The 25365-nt window shown below is 38.1% G+C and overlaps 1 protein-coding gene across 1 annotated transcript in view; it reads left to right on the top strand.

Annotated features, from left to right (window-relative positions):
• Positions 1-22663: 22663 nt before the first annotated feature.
• The window catches only part of GRM3 (glutamate metabotropic receptor 3), a 95659-nt gene continuing 92957 nt past the window's right edge, over positions 22664-25365 (top strand). The window contains exon 1 of the mRNA XM_046668753.1: positions 22664-23131. Within this exon, the coding sequence (XP_046524709.1) occupies positions 22664-23131 (468 nt within the window). The remainder of the gene's footprint in view (positions 23132-25365) is intronic.

A 25365-nucleotide genomic window follows, 5' to 3' on the forward strand; every position in this document is an offset into this window, starting at 1 on the left:
AGCTTTTCTTCAAGAGGTACAATAGCAGATATGCAGTGCCAGAAATCTTGCCCTCTGTACCAGCCTGTTGTAATATTGGTGTTTCTCTCAGACATTCTGAGGCCCTGAAAAAATTGCAGAGGGCTATGCTGTTGATTTTATTCTGCAATGGAGATCATGAAAAACTTTCCACAGCTGGGCCCCACCAAGAGGAAATATTACCCACAGAAGCATGAGGCTCAGAAGCAGAAGTCTCAATGATTGCCCAACAGACTTGCCATGGGTTTCCACTAGAGCATCAGAGAAGCTTCCAACTTCCTGTTCCCATATCTGCAACATGAGAGTGTGAATGATCACCACTATCTCAGTGGTAAGAGTCAAACTGCTATGATGTGTGTCACCATTCTGATGCATGAACAGAAGAATAAGGAGCTGAATATACTACTAAGGAACTACAGGAACTTCAGCATCATGACCAAAACAAATGCAGAGAGAGATTGTCTACCACACAGAATATGAGGTGCCTTACAAAATATAAGGAAAGCACTCTTGGAAATGTAGGAATATTGACCAGCAGAAGCAGAAATGGGATCTGCTTTATTCCTCATGCACAGGCCCTTGGACCCCTAGCCTGTGTTGATTGCCTTTGCTGTGGCCAAATCTGGGTATGCTCGCTGTCCTGGCATTTCATGGCTCAGGGTGAAAAGTGGGTGATATATGATGAGAAGGAAAGCCAGCCTTTCTCATTTGCATATTTTACCTATGGAAATTTCCCTTCCAACTCATAACTCTCCAAGTGCTGGCATTTGGGCCATTTTCTTCCCCAACTGGCTTTGTTAAACAGCAGCAAAATGTCTAGGCATTTGGCCACAGCAGAAGGGCAGACAATGCTTGACCGAGACAAAGTGTATTTGACTTGGCAGGTGTGCTCAAAGCCCCCTGAAGGGAGTGGGAAGAATGCTCTATCTAGTTATTCACAGCTGCCTGGTAGGGTAGGATGGGGCATTGGCCCAAGGATAGAGAAAGAGCCTCTCTCATTTTTGCGATGGCCCACCTTAGAGAAGGCAGGCCTAGGTTTAGAACACTACCCTCCAGATCTGGAAACTGAACACCAGAAAATCTTACTACAGTCAGGAAGGTGAAAACAGTATAAACAGAAAGCTTCCCCAGACATCTGCAGACACCCTGGATCTGAGCTAACTGCCACTCACTCCATGACCTTGGAGAAGTCTCATGGCCTCGTTATGCCTCCCATTCCAACATGAAATGACTGCCTGCCTACAGAACTGCTCACCAAGAACTAAGGTTAAGAACTTGGATTTTGTAGTGAAAAATTGGACAAAATATTCTATATCATCATTATAGTAAAATGTATACATACTCAGTTTTTTTGACATCATGACGAGGAGGAATTTTTAAAAGAAGGGCCACATTTCCAAAGTTTCTAAAAGAAATCTGTAGTTTTGCAAAAGCACGGGAACTTCATTAGTGTAAAGTTGGAGATAAAATATCTATGTGATTAAGTGAGTTCACTGAGGACAAAGGCCGTATCTGTCCCATTCACCTCTGTATCTTGAACGCCTGATTAATATTGATGTAAGCGCACTGATTAATATTGATTTAAATAAGTGAATGATGGAGAGGACCAAATTAGAACTATATGATATGTCTAGTCTCATACTTAAAACAAAGTAGGCCCTCGATAATTATTTTTCTTTTTCCTTTTTTTCCCTCCCTTCCTTTTCTTCCAACGTTGACAAAAACACAAAGCTTCTTACAGGTAGGCATCAAACATTAAATACCCTTCAATAGTACTGAGTTCCTAAGCATATTTTTCTAATGTTTTCCTCATCTGACTCTTGTATCTTTATTTTATGACTAAGTCATTTGTGTCCCATCTTTGGGGAGAGGGGGTGAACAAATGAGAAAGAATGACAGGATGGGCCTAATGTATTCCCACCACTGGAAACCAGCAAATACATGATTAGTGGAGGGTCAGCCACGTACAGAAAAAAATATATTTTTGGAAGGATTTCAATAGAAATCTATGCTGGATTTGAGAGAAGAGAGAAATATTGTTAACTTAAATAGATAGGATGCTAGAATTCCAGAAATGTTTGTCCACAGTGAACTTAGAATTGAAAAAACAATATGCAAATTAAAGAATACCTTAAAGGTCATTCAGCCCAACACGTTTGTTCTACGGGTTGGAAAACTAAAGCTCTGAGACTCTCCAAGGCCACATAACTCATCAGAATCCAGCCTGGCCTTCATCACCTTTGTTTAACCTTCTAAGCCAGAATAAATTCCTAGCCTGATACATTTGCTAAGGCTGATGTCACAAGTCTTATATCACATTACTCACAGGGGATACTAGGCAAAGATTCTGTCTACTTTTAGTGATTCTGGGGTAAAGCAGACCATTTGGAATCAGCTTCTTTGAATAACGGGGTTGGCAAACATCACACAATTTTGGCCTGACAGAAACTGAAAGAAGCCAAGTGCCTCATACTGGCTTCAGATTCTAACATCAACGCTGTACTGATTTTGCAGATCAAGTACAGCAAAGAACATTGACATCTTTCAATGCGGACAACACCTTCAAGGAGGACTTTGGAGTCATAAACTTGGTTCTAGTCCCAGCTCTGATTTCAAGTGGCTTAATAATGTAGACAAGGCCACTCACTGCTCCAGGCCCTTGGAGGAGTTGGAAGAGACATTTTATAAGTTCACTTCCACATGTAAGTGTCCATGATTCCCTTATACATCCAATTACCCTTAGAAAAAATTTAAGTAGAGTGCCCTTGAGCCATGTGGTGAAAAGTTAGCTGCCACATGAGCTTAACTAAGTTTCAGTACACTCAACAAAACAATGTTTAATCCATAAAATGTGCCCTCCATTACAGCTTCTAAACCTTCATTAGGGGTTAAAAAAAAAAGGATTTTAAAAGCCTTTATTTTAGGAGAAAATTGACAGGGGATTTCTTTTTTATATTTTAGGACATAAATTTTCTATGAGTCCATTTTATTTCATAAAAAAGGCTTTTAGATGGGCAATTGTGATATTTAATGTCTTTAATCTTCTACATAAATCAAAGCCTCTTTTCTCCTTAGAGGTTAGGTGTGTTCTCTGAGCTCCCACTCATTTGTCTATATCATTAGGTATTGAAGAGTTTTAGTCTGAACCATACTCAACAGAGCCCAGGTATAATCTCAACAGAAGTACACAAACAGATAAATGAAAACCTCAGGAAGACTCTGTTGGAATATCTTGGTACCATCAGCTTTGGTTGCTAGTTTAACTCTACCTGTTTCCTGCTTCTGCATCCCACACTAGTAAACATCCTAAATGATTAAGAGCTAAAAAATCAGCACAGTAAGTGTAACCATAATCAACTGTTTTTATTAATGATTTCTTCAAGACCATACCACAGTCCAGTAAACATGGAGTTGTTCAATGTGCTTGTTCTAAAAGCAGCTAATAGCAGGATGTAATTTGAAGCAGCTTTGGCTCACTTACAAAACCCTTGCTCTGTTAATTGTGATTTCACACCCCACTAAACAGCACAGCCTGGAGCTAATGTTTGTGTGAGGGAACAGTTAGCATTCTAGTCGGGTCCTCTTCACTGTTGTTTTTCCTGTGGCCCTGTGGTTAACTTCTTTCAAAAACTCAGTAGACTGAAATAGTTGCCTTCCTCAAGGAAACATTCTTTCTTTTTTTTCCTCACCTGGCAGTAGACAGCCTGTGGAAACACCTATTATTTTGCTTTTTGCTTTTGTTTTAAGCTTTCACTTTTTCACCATTGTTCCCAGAGCAGCAGCATGTGGCCAATGCACACTTTATGTTTCCTACAGCTGGCTGCCATCAAGCCCTGTGATTAAACAATAGAATACCTCTTTTTCTGCCACACCACTATCCCTGACTCTTTCTTTAACTAACTGCCCCCTGGGGAAATGACAATATTGTCTAAGGGAAGGAAAAAGTCAGCAGGAATTTCAAATCATCTGGGGAAAAGTAACAGGTCTCTATCTAGAAAAAGAACATGTGTTTGAAGAACCTAGTGCAGTGCGTTACACCCACAGATGTTCCCAAACATGCACCACATGTAGATTATATTTCATCCAGGGCAAGTGTCCTGAACTAAATTTTAAAGCAAGACTCTAAAATAAGGATCCCCCTACCCATAGGACTCAAAGTTGTCATATGAAAATGAAGAGGATCAAGGGTCAGCCTGGATGATTTCTAAGGCTTTCCTACTAAAACATTTTATAAACTACAATTACTCAGATTTTAAAAACAAGTACATAAGCTTAATTGTGATGCAGAGGATAGTGGCTGTTTGGAGAAAGGAGCAGTGGAACTAATGCGTAGAAGCATACTTTAGAGGTATACTGTGAAATTTTTCAAAAAATTAGGCTACTGTGCTGTTGTTCACTGGTTGTCATAAAGTCAACTCAAAATCCCAAAAAGAACCCTTATTACCTACTTTTGGCTCACTCATGTGGAAGATAGTGTCACTGTTCTTGACATCACACATGTCAAACTTCCAAAGCTCTAATAACACATTCCAGAAGAGTATTAGAGGGCAAACATTTAAGAATTTGTTTTGTATGGTAATAGCGTAAAAACAGACAAATAAACCAATAGTACAAAATCAAGAGCCAAAAAATAAACCCAAGCATATACTGTCAACTAATATTTTACAAAGAAGCCAAGAATACTCAATGGAGAAAAGATCATCTCTTCAACAAATGGTACTGGGATAATTGGATATTCACATGTAAAAGGATGAAACTGGACCTATATCTTACACCTTTCACAAAAACTAACTCGAAATGGATTAAAGACTTAAATGTAAGGCCTGAAACCGTGAAACTCCTAGAAGAAAACATAGGAACAAAGCTCATTGACATGGGTCTTGGTAACAATTTTTTGGCTATGACACCTATTAGAGCACAAGCAACAAAATCAAAAATACACAAATGAGACTATATTAAACCAAAAAGTTTCTGCATAGCAAAAGAAACCATAAACAAAGTGAAATGATGACCTACGGAACAGGAAACAGTATCTGATATATGATATAATATATATATTATATTATATCATATATCTGATAAAAGGTTAATATCAAAAACATGTAAAGAACTCATGCAACTCAATAGCAAAAAAAAAGAAAAGAAACACCACAACAAATAACCTAATTAAAAAATGGGCAAAGGATCTGAATAGACATTTCCTCCCAAAAATATACGAAAGGCCAACAGGTACATGAAACGATGCTCAAAATCACTATTCATTAGGGAAACCAATTTTAAACCACAATGAGATATCACCTCATGCCTATTAGAATGGCCATCATCAAAAAGACAAGGGATGATAAATGCTGGCATAGATGTGGAGAAAAGGGAACCCTGTACACTGCTGGTGGGACTGTAAATTGGTATAGCCACTTTGGAAAAGAGTATGGAGGATCCTCAAAAAACTAAAAAGAAAATTATCATATGATCCAGAAATTCCTCTTCTAGGAATATATTCAAAGGTAACAAAAACGTTAACTCAAAAAGATATCTGCACCCCCATTTTCATAGCAGCATTACTCAAAATAGCCATGACCTGGAAACAAAGGGTCCATCAATGAATGAATGGATAAAGAAGTTTCGGTAAATATATGTATATGTATATATACAATGGAATATTATTCAACCATTAAAACTAGGAAATCCTACCATTTGCAACAACATGGATGGACCTTGAAGGCATTATGATAAGTGAATAAGTCAAAAAGAGAAAGACAAATAACGTATCATCTCACTTATATGTGGAATCAAAAATAAAAAAAAGAATCTCAAACTCACAGAAGAGATCAGACTTGTGGTTGTCGGGGGGGGCAGGAGGGATTGGAGGAAGCTAGTCAAAAGTCACAAATTTCAATTTATAAGATAAATAACTACTAGGGATAGCTAACACTGCTCTATGATATATAGGAAAGTTAAGACAGTAGGTCCAAGAGTTCTCATCACAAGGAGAAAATTATATATTTCCTTTATTCTTTTCTTATTTCTTTTCTTTTCACTGTATCTATATGAGCAGATGGATGTTAGCTGACTGTATTGTGATAATCATTTCACAATATATGTAAATCAAACTGTCATGCTCTATGCCTTAAACTTGTACTTAAACTTGTACTTGTATGTCAATTATTTCTCAATAACACCGGGAAAAAAAGAACTGTTTTCAATTAACATGCAAGCATCAGTCAGATGCTAACATTCTAGCACAGGATTGTATGTAAAATCCATGCAACATCAGTAATATTTAAGGAAAGCCATATGCTCATTCTTTGTGCAGTTTTAACTAAGATATAAGGTGATGTTTCTCATCGAAAAAATCAGAGCTCACTTTCTAATTCTTACTACCACTGCAAGTTTTCTACCTAATGAAGAAATAATGTTTTTAAACAAAATCTGCTTTCCCCAGGGTATTCAGTTTTCCTTTGGGTGTCATGTGAAATACCATCCGTTGGGCAACATCTGTGTGTCCCACCACAGATCCTATAAAGTGGTAGCCCTCCTATTGTGAAATGGGTCACTGGTAGGCTGTAGAGGGGGATGCTTGGCTAGTTCAGCATCCATTCCACTGTGATAATTTTGCCTACAATTTCCCAGGAATTGCAGTTCAGGACTTTCAAAATTCCCCAAGGTTATTACTCCATATGTATGCTAAGCAGCAAAGTGTAAATGTCTTGTGCTAAGCCACCAGTTAAAGAAACATCTGGACAGTAGATGGAGTTGGCTTCAAAGATGGCTCCAATGAGAAGGCTAATGGATGCCAGGTGTGGAAACAAATTCACGTTCAAAGGTCTCCTCCCTGGTTAGAATCCTTTCCAGTGTCATGACATAGAGGAAAGGGTCTCCTGAAATGAAATTGGAACATATATAGACTTAAGACAAAACTTTTTGAGGCAATAATACTGTAGGAATTTCAGTGAAGCCAACACAAATGCGTTCAAGAAGCAGAAGCACCAGAAAGACAATCAAGCCACTGAAGGTGACTTACATATCATGTTCTTCTTATCTGCCTTTCAGAGTCCTCTGGGACGTTTGGACACAATTCTCAAAGGCAGGAAGTAATAAAAGGAAGGCCAAAGAACCAGGAATCAGACAGATCTGTTCCACCACTCAGTGACTGAGGAGTCCTGAGCAAGTAGTACTTAAGTTTGCCCCTAAGCCAGTTTTACTCACCTATTTTCAACAGAAATCTTGGGAAAAGTAAATAAGCACAAATTGGGTATAAGTTCAAAAAACTGTTAATTTCTCTTTCATTCAGGAATGAAGGACCTAGTCAAAAAGAAAACTAGGATTTATTGTAAAGTGTGAAACAAAGGAGAAAATATTCATTTATTTAGTCACAAATAATTTTTTGCATACTTGCTTTGTGTTGCCTGGCAACACATTATCCATCACAAGGAAAGATCGTACTAACCTACACAGATCTGCTGGTTCTCACAGGTTTAACTATGATAACCGGTGCAAAGCTTGCCAGGTAGCATGTAAAGCTGTTTACTTTATGACCACTAGCATGCTTTTGCAGTACAGATTATGACCAAACATGGAACACGAGCTTTCTGTAGAATAATGCAACTTGGACAAGTCAAATGCTGTAGACTTTACTAGCCCCACAAGCTAACCAACTGAATTAACTTGTTCAGACTTAGAAAAATTTGCTGAGTTAAGAATGAAAAGCAAAAGCATAAAATATTATCTTTGTGTTTCCTAGGAACTAAAGAAAATGAGCTGTGAAAGAGAAAAGAAAAGAAGTGAATGGGTAAAGTGATTGAAAGTGGTGATGCTAAGACTAAATTTAGAGTGACAAGAAATATTTGAGTCTGTTCAAGCGACCAGAGGGAAAGAATACAAGTTACAGCAGTATCTTGAATAGACTGGAGTGGACAGAAGAAGGGTGTGTGAAATCCACATAGAAGAAGGTTGCAGCAATCAGAAACAAGACCAATAGAGACTGATGTAGCAACAGAGAAAAGAAAGCCAAATTTGGAGGCACTGTGATCAAAACAGCCACAAGATTTGGTGAAAGCTTGAGTATAGAGAAAATAATGTGTACCTAAAAGATGGGATAGGAAGGATAATTAAAATCAACTTTCTATATGATTATTTGTGAACAGTTAAATATGAGAATTTCGCTATAACCAGAAACATAAAGCCTGAGGAAGATAATAGAAGCAGATGCATAGGAGATATTCTCAGGACTGCTACCTCCTGACATTTTGATCTTGGGCATAAGTTTCCAGTTGTCTAAAATGGGACCCGGCATCACACAGGGCAGGATGGTCACTCTCAAAGATTAACCACATCTGGAAAGAGCAGTAGTGTCTGCAGCCCTTAGAAGTCCACCACGATGGTTTGCCTGTCCTACCTTGAAATGGTAATCTATCCTAACCTATGTGGTAGAAGCAAACAATTATGGCAAGGAGGGGAGGAGTCTTCTGGTCCTTACCAGGTTTGTCACATTGGCATGTTCTGCCAAAATCAATTTGGGTTACACTTCATATTTAGCTTTAGATGGTTGTCAGAGTCCCAAGAAACCGTATTTTTACTATATTTAGCACAGATGCTGTCCTACTCATCCTTGGAAACTACCAGAAGCCCTGGCACATAATAGATACAATAAGTGATTTTTTTTTTTTAATTATTAAACAGAATTTCTTGAACACTGGAACATAATAAAGCCAAAGATCAATTCCATGGACTTTTCAGAACTCAAACTGTGAAAGCAGCAGCTGCCTCACTTCAGAAGGGTCTGAGGTTCACCTCCTCTCTTTGGAGCTCCCTTTTCACCTTTCTGTTCCCACCCATCCTGAGCAGTTCAGTCACAGGTACCAATTGTCAGACTACTTGTGATTGATGTATTTGTCATTTACATTCAGATTCCTGGTTTCTGCTCGGATATAGGAAGGAAAACAAAGTGGCTGGCTCCCCATGATAATGAGAAGGAGGCCTCTGCATAGCCATCATTCACTCACAATGAGGTAAGGCACCTCATTTTACACCAGGGTCTCTCACCAGGTGATAAGGGATTCTCTCATCAGGGTTAGTGTCCTCAATAAGCCCACAGTTGCAAGTTTATGTCAATACCTCTGAGGCCAATTTGTCATATAAAACCACTTTTAAAAAGTATACAGCCACACTAGGCATTCTTTTTCACTTTATCGTTGCTTTTTCATTTTAAATATTCATTGAAATGTAATATACATACAGAAAAATACATCCATCATAACTGTTTGCCACTGGAAGAATTTTCACAAACTAAACACTCCTCAATGAAACAAGAATCTAGATCAATAAACAGAAAGTTACCAGCACTCTCGTGCATCCTTCCAGTCACTAACTTCACAGCCATCCAGACTTCCAACACCATGGATTACTTTTGCTTGGTTTTGGCTCTTTTATAAGGAGATTCATATAGCATGCACTCTTTTGTGTCTCACCTCCCTTTTATTGCCTGGAAAAACGGGCCTTTGTGTAACATTGGAGTGTCATGATTTCAAGCTGAAAACTTGTGTGTAGCATAAGGAAAGGAAAGCACACCTTAAGGCCATGTTATATTAGGGCTTTATGTTATATTTGGTCTTTTTTGAAACACAGATATAGTCAGAACCAGTTTAAAAAGTTCAAGCTATATAAGAGACATGTTAGTCCTGCTAGTTGAAAATCTAGGTCTCCAGTTATAGCTGTATGTTAGCAGCGTCCCACACTTGGATGTGTACTAAGAGAGGGATCAGTTCTCCCTGAAATACACGCACGGACTTGATGAGAAGGCAGAAGACAGCCCAGACTTGGCGTTGGCACAGTAGTGCCCATGGAATTTAAAGACTTATAATTATTATAGCTACAAGGACCCAAACCCTCTGTAGATGAGGCTCTTAATGCCTTGGGATAATGAAAATTAAGACAATTTGGCTGGCAGCATCCTAGTAAATGTTATTCTCTGGGCAGAGGAGTCAGTTAATGTCCTAGTCCAGTCTGACGAAACAAGGGGTGCCCAGTCCCCTCTCAATAAAACTCAGTATGACAGGCAAGGATCAAGGGAGCAGGGATGAAAATACATTTTTCTGGAGAAACAGAATAAATCAATTTGCAGAGAGCACCGTGCACCTTTTTCTTAGGTGATCACTTTCCATCTTCTCCTGGCATCTTATGATCTTTAGCACTGATAAACACTGAACAATCCAGAATTTACTGGACACTGGACATCTTGGAGCTTAGGTCCCACCTTCTGTCATTCAGACAGCCAGTAATTCCCCAAGATCATGTGGTTCCTAAACATCAGCCCGGAGAAAGGCAGGATGCTAGAGGATTAGCCTCAGGTGGCTCTGTTCACTAAATGAGGAAATAAAGACGAGGTACAGTTATCTAATCCTGGAACAACAGGGGCTTTAGACAATAGGTGGTTATGGGGAGAGTTCAAAATATGCTCAATTTCTCTGGAGCCATTGACAAATTATCCTCACTACCAAGAATTTTGATAATAGCTAACAGCTATTGAGCTACTGTTATGTATTATTTCATTTAATCCTAAAAACAACTCCTTGATTTAGGTACTAATATTGTTTTCATTTTACATATATGTAAAATGAGAAACAGAGAGGTTATAAAGTCGATTCAAACATTTATTTGACTACAGAGTCTACACTGTAAAACAATGGGTTTCAAACATTTTTTTTACCGAGACCCAGCGAGAAATTATTTTACATTGTACCCCAAAACATAACACTCATTGAGGCTGGCCCCATGGCCTAGTGGTTAAGTTCAGCACACTCCGCTTCAGTGGGCCAGGTTTGGTTCCTGAATGTGGACCTACACCACTTGTCAGCAGCCATGTTGTGGTGGCGACTCACATACAAAATAGAGGAAGACTGGCACAGATGTTAGCTCAGGGCAAATCTTCCTCAGCAAAACAAAACAAAATACGATCATACACACCAAAAAGAAAAGTTTTAGAAAATAATACTCAGCCCTACTACATGCCTTGGATCAGTGTTTTGGTATTTTCTATTTTAAACTCTTCTATTTACTTTTAAAATGCTCACTGTAATTCATGAACCTATTTCCTCACCTATGAATATCCTGTGATCTGCAGCTAAAAAGACACTGATCTAAGGCATTATGCTATATTGCTCTCCCAGCCTCTTCCTATTTGGTTCTATCAGTGGTGTGCTGGTAAATGTTTAACAGCCAGATCTTTGGGACTTGTGAGGGGTTACTGATTATTAATATTTTCTGGTTTCTGCAATGTAAGTACTCCCACCATGGCCAGTTTGAAGCTACCAACATGATATCATTGAACACAGACTTGGGGAGAAATATATATAATTGGCTCTTGAGAGCTCATAACAGCCAACTAAAGCACACCAATAATTTTCCCCAAAACTTTTCAACAAAGTAGAACTGAAAAAGTATGTTTTAAATTTACATCAGTGACCAGAAGAGCTCCATCATGCTGGAGATAACTTGTCAATGGCATCAATTGCCTATTTGATGAGGTAAGGATTATTCTAGCCCAAAACCTCACAGTGTCTCATATATGCAAGTTGTTTCTATTTGAGTGTGGATTCATCAGCGCTATAACATGAAGAATATCAATTAGGCCCTGATACTTAATTATCTGTACACTGAGGTATCTAAAATTCCATTATTTAAAATGTTTCCCTTCTCTTAAGCCAATGTTTTGGCCCATTAAAAATCTGACTATCCCTAAATGAGAAATTAACTTGCATTAATGTGCTAAAAACTGATGGCTTAATATATCATATGACTTTATTTGTGATAAGTAAGAGAATCGAGAAAATGAGAATTCTTATAAGAGTACGAAAGAAGGAATGTAGTTGCATTTCTAGGAAAATCCATCATAAATACAGTGACACAATGGGAACCATCATGCATCCTGGGGACATCTGAAATTCAGGACAGCATCAGGCATCTGTGGAAGGGCATAACTGGGTAGGAGGAAAGTTGCAGGATTAAATAAAATAATCTATATAGAACATTAATCATTGTTTCTGGTACAGGGTAGGTGTTCAATAAATGTTATTATCTTTAATAGAAAGGGGATGGGAAAAGAAGAGAGGTTCTATTCAGGATTCATTTAGCGACAAGTGACAAAACAGATTTCAAATTGACTTAAGCAGAAAGAAGAATTTATTGTCTCACATACTGGAAAATCTTAGCTAGATTAAATAGCACATATAATATTGTCAGGTCTCACTATTTCTCTGTCTCTAGGCTCCGCATCTCAGACAGACTCTTGCCTGGTGGAAGTAAGATGGCTGCTAGCAGCCCTGGGATTACATCTGTTCCTCTAAGTCACTCTAACAAAGAGAGGATGGTTTCTCCTCGTGGTTCTAAAAAGCATTCTCAAATTAACCCTGGTTGGAAATGGTTTGGTCACAGGCTTATCCTGGAACCAATTGCTGTGGCCTGGAACACATCACATTCTGATTAATCATATGTGTCACAAGCCACCTATGAAGCCAGGAATGGATTCATCTCACCTTATGAACACATATGTTGGTTCCCAAAGGAAAATTCTAAATAGTTTCCAGAAAAGTAGAAAATGGAAACTACAAGGGAAAATCCAGTTTTGTTCCAGCTGATGAGAATTTTGCTTAAAACTGAAACTTTCCCCAAATTTTCAACATTTTATTCAGCAAGTCACTTCAGGGGTGATATTCAAAAAGTTTAACAACTAGCATCAAGTTACAAAAATGGACAGCAACCATACCCTTGGAGCTGGAACCTAAAGACCCTGCTGTGCCAGAATTTAACACTTTTGTTGCTAGGTCATGAGGAAATTTGGGGAGGTGGTGGAGATATGCAACAGGAGGAACCAGAGCAGACAGGAAAGTGGAGGAATATTCAAAGTGGATGGAAGTATTTCAGTATTTTAATGACTAGTACAGCTGTACCAGTGTGTACCAGCTGGGTTTCAGCCTTGACTGAATCTACTAGAAGCTACCTAATAAAGAAGAATGTGCTATTGGCACAGAATCTTACTCAGAAGCATGGCCTCTGAATTATAAGATTGTTCTTTTAGCAGTAAGACTCTAAAAGGTACAAAAAGATTTTTCGCTAACAGGATCTAGGATAAACACAAACTTACACACACACACAGAAGTAAAATCAAACTATAAAGTGGCCACAATGGTAATGGAACTCATCTTTTCTTACCATTTTTTGTGACAAATATAGTTTTCATGAACTCATCTTAACAATACCTAGTAGCTAAACTTAAAATAGTCTCCTATATTAACTCACACACTTAAACCATTTCTGATGCTCTTCGTTCCTTCCTATAGATTTGATTTTCTATCTTATGTCATTTCCTCTTATTTTGAAGTAATTTCTTTAGCATTTCTCATAGTCTATGACTGCTACTAATGAAATCTCACAGTTTTAGTTGCCTGAAAAATGTCTTTATTTCACCTTCATTCTTGAAGTATATTTTAACTGGAAATAGAATTTTGGGATGATTGACCAGTTTCTTCTCCAGAACTTTAAAGATGTCATTCAACTGGATTATGACCACTGTTGTTTCTGATGAAAAGCGAGCCCTCACTCATATTGTTACCCTGTACGTGAGTGCTGTTTTACTCTATTTTGAAACTTTTCGTATCTTTGGTTTTATCAATTTGGTTATGATTTTCCTACTTATGGTTTGATTTGTATATTCCTGCTCAGGTTTTGCTGAGCTTCTTGGTTTTGTAATCATGTTTATCACCAAATTAGAGGAATTTCCAGCCATTATTTCCTCAAATGTTTTTTTTTTCTTCCATTCTCTCTCTTCTCCTTCTAAAACTCAAATTACATATGTGTTAGACCACTTAATATTGTCCAACTGAAGCTTTTTGCAATTTTTTTTCTCTCTGGTCAGATTGGATAATTTTTCATCTATCTTCAAGTCTACTGGCTATTTTACCATCTCAACTCTGCTGTGCACTCCCCTCCAGGGAAATTTTTATTTTAGATATTGTGCTTTTGAGTTCTAGAATTTTTTCATAGTTTTTTTTATAGTTTCCATTCTCTGCTGAGATTCTTCATCTATTCATTTATTTCTTAAGTCTTTGAACATATTTATAATAGTCTGTTTAAAGTTCTTGTCTGCTAAATTCAAAATGTGGATCATTTCAGGGCCCATTTCTAATGAATGCTTTCTCTCTTTACTCTGGATCATGTTTTCTTGTATGTCAAACAATTTTTTGTTGTATACTGGTTGTTGCAGAATTATATTGTAGGCAGTCTCAATTATGTCATCTTCCTTTAAGAGTTTTCAGTTTTTCCCTAGCAGGCAGTTCAATAAGTAGTGGACCATTTTAGTTTTGTTAGGCTTAGTTTTATTCTTTGTTAGGGCAGGTCTATTTTGGATGTAGTCCTGTGACATGTCCCTTATTCCAGAAATTGGCTGTTACTCATAGAGGATAGGTATTCTGGGAATTTAATAAAAGTATAATGTGCCTAGTGTGGTCTCTCCATTCCAGCTGGGCTGGAACTCCAACATCTCTCTGACATGCATGACCTCTAATATTGACATTTCTCTCTCAACCTTGTTGCAGGCAGGTGATCTCTGCCAGGCGTCACTGAGTCTCACCCTGTATATAGCCAGTCTAATCCTTGAACCACACAGAGCTTATGCTCACCATCTCTATGTAGCTCTCTGCCCCACAAATTGCAACCACTTCATAAGCCAAGTACTCTAATCTCTGCCTCTTGAGGTCACACCCGACTACCACTGCTCCAAGGCAGAAATTTGCTCCCATGCAGAATGTTGGAGAATTCATAGGATAATCACAGGACTTCCCTCATGTGTTTCTTTCTCTCAAGGATCAGTTTGCCTTATCTGTTTTGTCCAGGTTTGTGGCTATTTTCAGCAGGGGGGCAAGTCCAATACCAGTTACTATGACGTGGCCAGAAGCAGAAGCCAGCTACAGATACTCTAAAGACTTTAGCACTAAACAAGGATGGTGCTGTTTCAAACATTTTACCATTTATGTATTGAGGAAAATTTGAGAGATGGGGGAGATATTTTGTGGAAACATGTATATGTGTTCTCTTTTGTAAGAACATATTGATTGGGCAATAATAATGAGTCATTCTAAATTCTAATTCTATATTTATTTCTCACTACTACCTTGAACAATTTGTGTTACTTTCTCTTTCTCTCTCTACTTAGCAATAGATAATCTAATTCTTTCTCAAAGGAAGCAATAAGAGTTCATTCACTGTGCAAAATAATTTGACATTACACAAGAGAAAAGACTGTCTACACACAGGACATTATTAATAATAGCCAGTTGATGGATCATATTACTAACTTGTTAGTGATATTACTAACAGGTAATATTCTCTGGGAACAGTACTCCTCCATTTCTTCCCTTTCACCATTTGTCCAAAGCTGGAGGGAGAGCTTTTGAAAAACCCAGTTTCTGTACTCAGTTCATGCTGACAAACCCGTAACTTCTCTTAGACTTGGGAGCTTCTAAGAGGAAAGGGACAATGGTAGATTGTGGGGAGTTTGGGGAGACTCCAATCCCAAGGCTTTGTAAGGTGGTTAGGAACCTGAGGATGAAAAACAGCTGAAATGACAACACACACACACACGGGAAAATACTGTGCGCTTTGGTGTTCAGAAAAATAAAGATTTACTACTTTGAAGGGAAGTGAATAAATCTTTCAAATATTCCATATTGAATGACCCAACCAAGTTAATATTATAAATTGGAAGTAAGTTATCGCAATTACCCTGAGGACCAAAGTTTGGTACAACTGTAAATCTGTTTGCCTACCTTACAAAAATATTTTCCTCTAAATTCAGAAGATAACATGGGCCGGTCCAGTGGCACAGAGGTTAAGTTTGCACATTCTGCATCAACAGCCCAGGGTTCACCAGTTCGGATCCCAGGTGCGGACATGGCACTGCTTGGCAAGCCATGCTGTGGAAGGCGTCCCACATATAAAGCAGAGGAAGATGGGCACGGATGTTAGCTTAAGGCCAGTCTTCCTCAGCAAAAAGAGGAGGATTGGCAGCATGTTAGCCCAGGGCTAATCTTCAAAATCATAAAATAATACAATAAATAAGTAAATAAATTCAGAAGACAACAGAAACAGGAGATAAGATTTTTGTTTTGGGGAGCGTGGGGGTGGGACATCCAAGGCCAAATAGTGAAGTGGGCATTTCTCCTTTTGGCATCATCAACATCTCTTTCTGACTCTATTATTCGAATTGGCAGTGACCCTCTTCAGTGTAGTCACCTAGGGTCCTTGGCCTTCTTTTACCCTCTCTATGAATAAAACAGGCTCATAGGAAAGGGTTTGACCAATTCATTTCCACTACTCAACCTAATTTTTTGGTTATTTGAAATGTTATATACATTGTGGAATTTCAAACTTCCTCAGACTAGAGAAATTTAAAGAAAGCAAAACTCTCCTCCCTAATCTCAAATCTTAATACATAGGCCTAGCCTCTACATTTCTGCTTTGCCAATCACGTTTTCAAGGAACTTAACCCGTTATTTCGTGTGTTGCTCTCCATTCCTCCTGATCTTTCTCAGATCAGCAATGAGTATGTATCCTACTTTTTCTAATTTCTCCAAAATGCTCTCAACTTTTCCAGTTTTACCTATACTTCTTCCTTAAAAATTAGCAAAGAAATAGGAAAGATCAAAGCTATTTGGGCCGAATTTCTCCAATGCCAAAGTTGAATCTTGAGCTACTACAACATCATTTTGAAAAATAAAAACAGGTCTTTTCAGTGATCTTCTTCATTTTCTGAATGGAATTTCCAAATTATTTTTCCAATCTCCTGACCAATCTCTCAAAAACTTACATGCTACTTGGGATTTATCATTTAACCAACATTTGACAACTACATGTGAAGCACTGCAGAAAATACAACAATGTCTAAGGCATTGTCTTTGATATCCAGTAGCTTACAGATTAATGGGGAAGAAAGAACAATTGCTAAATTTCACTTTTATAAAACTATGCAAACAAATTTAAAACAAAATATGACCGTTATAATAAACACAGCACCAACTATATGGGAATTCAGCACATGGAGGGCTAATGTGGAAGACTACAAGGAGGAGAAATTTTAAGCTAGATCTGCTAAAAATGACTGGGTTTTAAAAAGCCAGCTACTCATAATAATTTCTTAAAAGCTTCTGAAAAAAAATACCTTTGTTCTCTAATAAGAGTAAAGAAATTAGAATTATGCAATGATACATCCTGCTATTAAAAAATACCAGTACAGCTACAACCTCAGTTTACCCAACTGAAATCGGCAGTCTAAGAACAAGGGCCATGTCTTTTGTCACCTGTAATTCTGGCAGCTGAAAAATTTATAGTAAAATTGCATATGCTGACACTAAGCCTAAATTTTCTCCAGATTGGTTGGGTGTGCAGTCTTTGAGCACTCTCAGAAGCTCTTCAGCAACTTGAGGGTTTATTTCTAGGAAAGAGTGAGCATGGTTTCTGGTATTACATCTCCCCTGGATAAACTACTTATTCATTGAGTCAAACTGGATTTCATTTCTGACACCAAGTCCCTGGGCAAAGTCGAGAGGGGAAGGAAAATACTCATTAGCATATGCAGAGTATAGAAATGCTTCCTGCCCACATATTCCAGGAGTTATATTCACAGAAAACCTCTGAGATTCTATTAATGCACCAATTAATAAAACATTGGTGAGCAGGTTGCCTGCAGAGAGGGCTACACATGCTTGTTTATAGTTGACACATCACTCATCATCCCTGAATGGAGAACTTTGCAGAGTTGCAATTCTCTGGCTGCATATGAATGTGGCTGCAGTGGGGAGTCTGTTTATCAGAGGAATGTGCTACTGACTGATTTATAATCAAAGGAACCTGAAAAGAAGTGGTTGGTGCCCTTTCCCACAATCCGATAAGCTGTTACATACAGATAAGCAGTTGCATTGAATTAAGCATGTTTTGTCTGTTTTTCAATGTTAAATTTTAATTTCCTGTTCTTTTAATTTCTTAGGGCTTCATTGTAAATAATGCTAAGTGTTTTGAAATATGCATGGCCCTACAGCCTTAATCATAAATTCTGCTTTAAGGAAAAGGTAAATAGGAAATATTAATACAGTGTATTTAGACTTTACTCTAATTGATTTTTAATTTGTAATTCTCCAAGATTACATTAAATGTTACTTAAAGATGCCCTGTCAGAAGGCTTAAAGGAAAAACATTTTACATGACATTGTTGTCAGTCAACTTGTTTTTAAGATCTGTATATCTAATTTTTAAACATATGTAATATATGTAATAGATTGCTTTTTGAGTCAAGCATTTAATATCAATCACCATGTTAAAAGAAATCCATGGTAAACCTATTTTTAAGATTTTCACAAATGATGGAGATAGTAGAAAAAGATGAGTCCTTTTCCATCATTCTCTATATAAAAATATCTAAGTATTTAGTGTGGTATTTAATGGTAGGGATAATGTTCATTTGTTTACAATTACAGTTTATATCTTGGGTATCCAGCTCATGGCCTAGCACACATATAGTAGGTGTTCAATAAATATTTGATGAATGAATGCATCTCTGAAGCTTTGAAATAGGATAAAATGCATGTTCCTGATTTAGTATTCTCCTGATGTAAAACTTAAGGAAATTTAGGTCAACTTGGGGCCACATCTCTCCTGGTTTCATGGGGACCACCTCAGGTGCAAATTCCAAATACAAAGGCAGCATTTCCTCCTGCATGTATATAAAATAATTCCTATCGGTCAATCTATTGACAGTACTGTCATCAAAGAGCATAATAGGATAAGAGCATTTGGGATGATTAGGTAGGGAACGAAATAAAACAACTGACTTCTCTACTTTAATTTCCATTTCCTATACCATAAATAAAATAGTAAAGAATTGTTTGCAATAATTGTTGTGGATATCAATATTCTTTCAAGAAATATTTGTTGATTATCTTCCTGATTGCAGATACTATGCCAGGCCCTGGATACACAGAGATAAATAAAATGTAGCCCCTACTTGTGGAACAGGTAGACAGGTATACACTATTATTTTCAGTACAATCTGATGTTTCATTTGAGGTCTTGTTTGACTAAGAGCATTTTCTTAAGAGAGAATTAAGCTTTCCATAAACTATAAGGTCATTTTACTCTTTGAGTAGCCAAACTTTCCTCATATTCAAGAGATATCTACATTTTTTCAGATACATGGTAAGACTGTGTTGATGACCTTCTTTTAATTAACTATTCTCTTTTATTAGCCACATAAAACAATTATTTTATAGAGTAAATTTCTGCTTCTTATCATTAGCAATAATGATCACAGTACCTTTTCCTTCCACGGCAGTTTTGCTTCAAAGGGAATTGCACACAAAGATCAAAGAGAGGCCAGAAATTGATATGAAACAAAAAAAATTCTACTACAGTATCAAATTCTTTAAAAATTATTATTATTAGACTTTCTGGTCCCCTGTGGCAGATCTCCCAGAGAGGCTCTGGGTTAACACTGAGCATTCCAGTGACTGCTGCCGTCATTGCTGAGATTCACACCTAAATAAACAGAACAAAGTCCAGACGACTTGCGTGTCTCAAGAAAACAACCCATCACTTGCTCCACATGAAAGGAACAGAAAGCATGTGGAAAGCCAGATTTTAAAGGGCGCTGCTAACATGAGAAGGGAGAAATGTCAAAAATGTTGAAGTAAACATTGGACTAGTTCCCGTCTCAATTTTTTTGTTGCATTTTTTTTCTTCATACCTTAAAAACCCTAAGTGTTGTGCCACTTTTTTTATTCCCAAGGAGCAGACGAGGAAACAAACATGAATTATAATGGTAATAACAAATATTTCTTGAACTAGCTACAGCAGGAATATAAAGCAGAAAGTAAACAATTTGCCTGGGGAAGAAAGACAGGAAAGAATTCTTGGCCTTTCCTAGTAGTGACTGTTGAGTCTTAAATGATAAGTGGGTGTTTACAAGGCAAATGAGTGTAGAAGGTCATTCCCAGCAAAGGGAACAACATGAGCAGAAGCAAGGGATCATCAAAATTCTAGGTGTCCTCTGAAGTGAACATATAGTCTAATATGGCTAATGCATAGATTTGAAGGCAGAGGTGGGATGAAGTTTGTGGACATGGTGAACAGTAAGACTTGAGGGCTAGCCAGCAACAAGATCATGGAGCACAAAGTAGTCAATTCTTCAACCTAGAGGCAAGGGAAATCGCTATAGACTGACAGAAGATGGCCGCTCTGATCAGCAATTAAGATTATGCATTAGAGGGGCAGGCCCCGTGGCTGAGTGGTTAAGTTCGCACGCTCTGCTGCAGGCAGCCCAGTGTTTCGTTGGTTCGAATCCTGGGCGCGGACCTGGCACTGATCATCAAGCCATGCTGAGGCAGCGTCCCACATGCCACAACTAGAAGGACCCACAACGAAGAACATACAACCATGTACCGGGGGGCTTTGGGGAGAAAAAGGAAAAAAAATAAAACCTTTTAAAAAAAAAAAAGATTATGGATTAGAGCACTTCCTCCAATGGGACACCATTCAGATTGATTATATTTATTAATGTATGCGAGAGCACACGGGAGGTGTGTGGCATCCTTTTTGAGTCAAGGAGCAGCCAGGAGAGCCCCCTCCTTCATAAAACCCCACCAATACACAATCATACACAAAAGCAGGAGAGCAGACAAGCTCACTCACCACACATGCAGGGGGCATGCAACTGTACCCTGTCAGGAGAAGCCTCCAGGAGTCCCTGCTATTGCTTCTCTCTATATTGATTCTGAATATAATAAGCTTACCTCATCTCCTGGGAAAGGGGGGCAAGCAGAGTGAGTGTGCTGACCACTGTTTTCTCTAGTGCTAGGGAGCTGGATGTCAAGAGCACAACAGTAGGTTCATTGCTTCATGCATGCAGGCAACTGGACAGCTCCACACCAGGGTTTTAGAAAGTACCCTGGGAAGATCCCAGCCTAATGTCAAAAGTATGATCCTCACACCAGGGCTTTGCCTGATTCCTAAAAGAAGAACATGTTTTAGCCTATAATGTAAAAAGAAGCTTAATTTTTGGAACTAAGTTACAACCTACTGTGCAAAACCCAGCACCAGCACTCACTATACTCCTCAAACGTGAGAGCCACATCAGGAGTTGCCTAACACTGGCTGGAGGAGGCAGCCACCAACAATCATACTTTTTTCCATCATCTATATGGTACAGGTTATACAATAATAAATTTTAAAATTTTATACTTGAGGAAAGTCATCCTTACCTAATTAACAAAAATGTGTTTTGGGGACTGGCAGCAGCTCCTAGGAATCTACTGCTATAGTCCTGTTAGAGATAACAAGAGCCTGGTATAGTGGCGGTAAAAAAGAGGAGGTGACTTTGAGAGATGTTAAACAGGTAGACTCTTCAGAAACTTAGAGGCTAACTGGAAGAAAATATGAGGGAGTGAAATGGGAAGGCCTCCATTGTACAGGTTTCTGGCTTGAGAGCCTGAGTACAGAGAAGATCCATTGACAGAGATAAGGGACAGTGTATGACTTTGAGGTGTAGACCTTGAGGTGTCAGAGGGATGTGTCGGTAGAATTGTGAAGCAGGCAGTTAACCTAGGAGTCATTCAAGTGGTAGGTGAAACTATGAACTCTAGCCCAAGAATGGGGTGGAAGTGGAGGGGTGTTTGACAATGGAATTTTAGATGTAGTCAGAAATGAAGCATGAGAATAGAAACCTAGGAAGTTGGAACAGGTAGAAATAGTTAAGATTTCAATTAAGGTCAAGTAAAATGAGGACTATAGTGGGGTTTTTTATTGAATTTAGAAACTAGGAGATGAGTAGTAGCTTTTTCCAAAGCCATTTTGTTAGAGCAATGGAGCCAGAATCTTGACTGCAGTGAGCTGAGAGCATCTGGGATGAGAGGAAGGGGGAATGTGCCACAGACAATTCATTTGAAGAGGTCGCCTATGAAGGGAGGACAGGGCTGTGGTGGTAGAAATGCAGAAATGGTGACAGAGTTAGAACCGTGTTTTGTTTCCAAATGGAAATGGAAGAGTGGATGTAAAGGGGTTGTTTGTAAATGCAGCTCAAAGAGAAGGGATGAAAACTCATAACCATGTTCCTGCTCTACCGATATCAATGTAAATCACTCAGCAGAGAGAGTACTGAACTTAGTATCAGAAAAACCAGAGGCTGAATGCTACCTCCATTCAAGGTACACTTCATCAGGTCACTTTACCTCTTTAGTCCTCGGTGTTCATTTCTGGGAGACAGGACCACTAAGATCTATACTACAATGTGTTGTAAGGACTAGATGAGAATACTTGTGGGAGAGTGCCTGGTGCAGTGGTGCAGTACATGTTCAGTAAATGGGAATTCGAGTCATTATCCCATCAAAGGTCTGAATGGGGACCATGAATGTAATCACTGTTGATTTCTTCACCATTTTTGTTCATATAATTTTTATCTCTTTAGGAATTTGGTGACAGGCTCTGTTAGTCTGTTCCTCCCTTATATGAAGGACAGACCAAAGATCCAGTCTGGAAATGAGAGAGGAAGACTAGTGAGCGACATTGGCTCCATTCATTGATATCTCCCAGAGGTGCAGAAACTGGATTCATGAAGATGTTGACAAGACTCCAAGTTCTTACCTTAGCTTTGTTTTCAAAAGGATTTTTACTCTCTTTAGCAGACCATAACTTTCTGAGGAGGGAGATTAAAATAGAAGGTGACCTTGTTTTAGGGGGCCTATTTCCTATTAATGAAAAAGGCACTGGAACTGAAGAATGTGGGCGAATCAATGAAGACCGAGGGATCCAACGCCTGGAAGCCATGTTATTTGCTATTGATGAAATCAACAAAGACAACTACTTGCTACCAGGAGTGAAGTTGGGTGTTCACATTTTGGATACATGCTCAAGGGACACCTATGCATTAGAGCAATCACTGGAATTTGTCAGGGCGTCTTTGACTAAAGTGGATGAAGCTGAGTATATGTGTCCTGATGGATCCTATGCCATTCAAGAAAACATCCCACTGCTCATTGCAGGGGTCATTGGCGGCTCTTACAGCAGTGTTTCCATACAGGTAAGATTGGCCAGTGCTATTGCTAAAATGCTCTGTCTCTGGTTTTATGTCTTAGGAGAACAAAAGGAGAATATCCTAATAACTTCACTAATAGATGATGTGAACAATTACATTGTTCATTTCTGTGGGTATTTGATAATGTAAGTTTGTATACAGAACAGTTCTTTAGTAATGAAAATTGTTTAGAAGTATATCAGATAGCTACTGAAGCATAACAACTTACCCCAAAATTCAGTGACTTAAAACAACTATTATTTATTATTATAGTCTACAAATCTGAATATTGGCTGGAGTGAGGTGATCAAAGCTAGTTTTATCTGGGTCTCTGATCCAGGTTGTCCCTTACCCTCCACCTGGAATCAGCAGGCTAGCCCGGGAAGGTTCTTACCAGAGTGATGGCACAGGTGCAAAAGAATGCAAACTTTACTGCACAGGGCCCTCCCAAGCTGCTGCTTCCATCACATCTGGTAACATCCCATCTGCCAAAGCAGCTCACCAGGCTCAGCCCAGAGTCAAGGAGCAGGGAAATATGTGCTATACACAGTACAAGTGCTGCAAAGTTACATGGCAAAGGGTATGGATACATGGGGGAGTAATAATCTGAAGCCACCAATACAATCAACCACAAGATGGTACAGTACCACGGAGCTCTATTTTTTTCACACTAATTTTTACTAAAGCATCATTTTGTTCACAGATAAATGATAAAAAGTTTCTCATGGTATAAACCTGAAAATGTATGCAGAGAAGCTAGATAATTACTACCAAAAAAAAAAAAAAAAAAAAAAAGAAGAAGAAGGAACAATTTAGCATGCAACTTAAACTAGATGAAAAGCTGATAACTGGCTCTCATAATTTTGTTAGGGAAAGCAGGAACATACTATTGAAACTCTTGCAATGCCCACTTACAGGGTCACAGAATTTGAGAGATGGAAAATGCTGAGGGATCATCAAACTCAACCTTCTCATCTTCCCAAGCCCCAGACAAATTGATATCATGCAAACCCTCTTTGGTAGGTAGCACGAGAACTCAGATAGATCTTTTGTACTTTTGCGCTCTTTCAACTGTCCCATAAGATTTCTATACGTTACTTGAAGTTCAACATTTTTCTGGTGAGACCACTAATGTCACAGTAATAAAAGTCCATGATTCTAAAAGTTATATACTTTGCCTCATATCAAATTACTATAATCAAAGTCCCAAGCACTAAAGGAAGTCATATAATACTCAGGCTGTCTGTCTATGTCACAAACCACTTAAATTGGCTCTATTTGCATTGGAATAACCTTATCTCTATATGCCAGATTCATGGCATTTAAAATTCTACGTACAATTCTGTGCTGTTCTAAATGAGCTATTTCAAATTTCTTTCCTTCTTCAGAGCACACACTCATATTATGAGTAATTAGGATAATTGGATTTTCATAAACACCCTTTGAGTTCATTAGATGGATAGAAAATATTGCACATCCCCAAGCACATCATGTTAATTTTTCCACTATCTGTATTCTTGGATCAGGAGAGATGGAATTTGCTATTTGAGAAGAGAGAATTAAAAATACGTATCTGTCATACTTCAAAAATTTTGCCAGATGAGGGCTAAACATTTCATAAATATTTATATTATATCCACTATTACCACCAACAAAGGATTGCATATATGCCTTTCTGATCTCAGTTTCTCCCAGTGTAGTAAATAGCACTCTACAGCAGATGTGTAAATATCTATTTATCCAAAGTAATTAACAAACCGTGCCAGACAAATATTTTTTTAATTTAATTTTACGCTTCTATTACCTATATACTCCTCAAAAGAGTTTGGATTGTTTTAGGAAAAAAAATGTGGGCTATTAAAACTCCATACTTGTTTACAAGGAAAGAAGCCACTTCTTAATCAGCAAAGAATCTGTTTTATTATTTCATTCATTTGGTCCATATCACCATAAAGTCACAAATGCTGATAGGGTTTTTGTCTTCACAGTATAAATAAAGAAACCAAAACTATCATGCTTTACTGAAAATAGTATAGAATTTAGCATCAGAAAGACTTGGGTTTGAATTCCAACTCCACCATTTACTAGCTTATCTGTAAAATAAAGAAAACAGCATCTACTTTAAAAAATTGTTGAGAGGATAAATTGAGAAAATCTGTGGGAAACACATCACCAAAAAACTAATAGATTGAATAAATGGTAACTATAATGTCCCTAAAGTTATAGAAAGTCGGTGGAAG

The sequence above is a fragment of the Equus quagga genome, chromosome 8, assembly GCF_021613505.1.
Source record: "Equus quagga isolate Etosha38 chromosome 8, UCLA_HA_Equagga_1.0, whole genome shotgun sequence".
Lineage (NCBI taxonomy): Eukaryota > Metazoa > Chordata > Mammalia > Perissodactyla > Equidae > Equus > Equus quagga.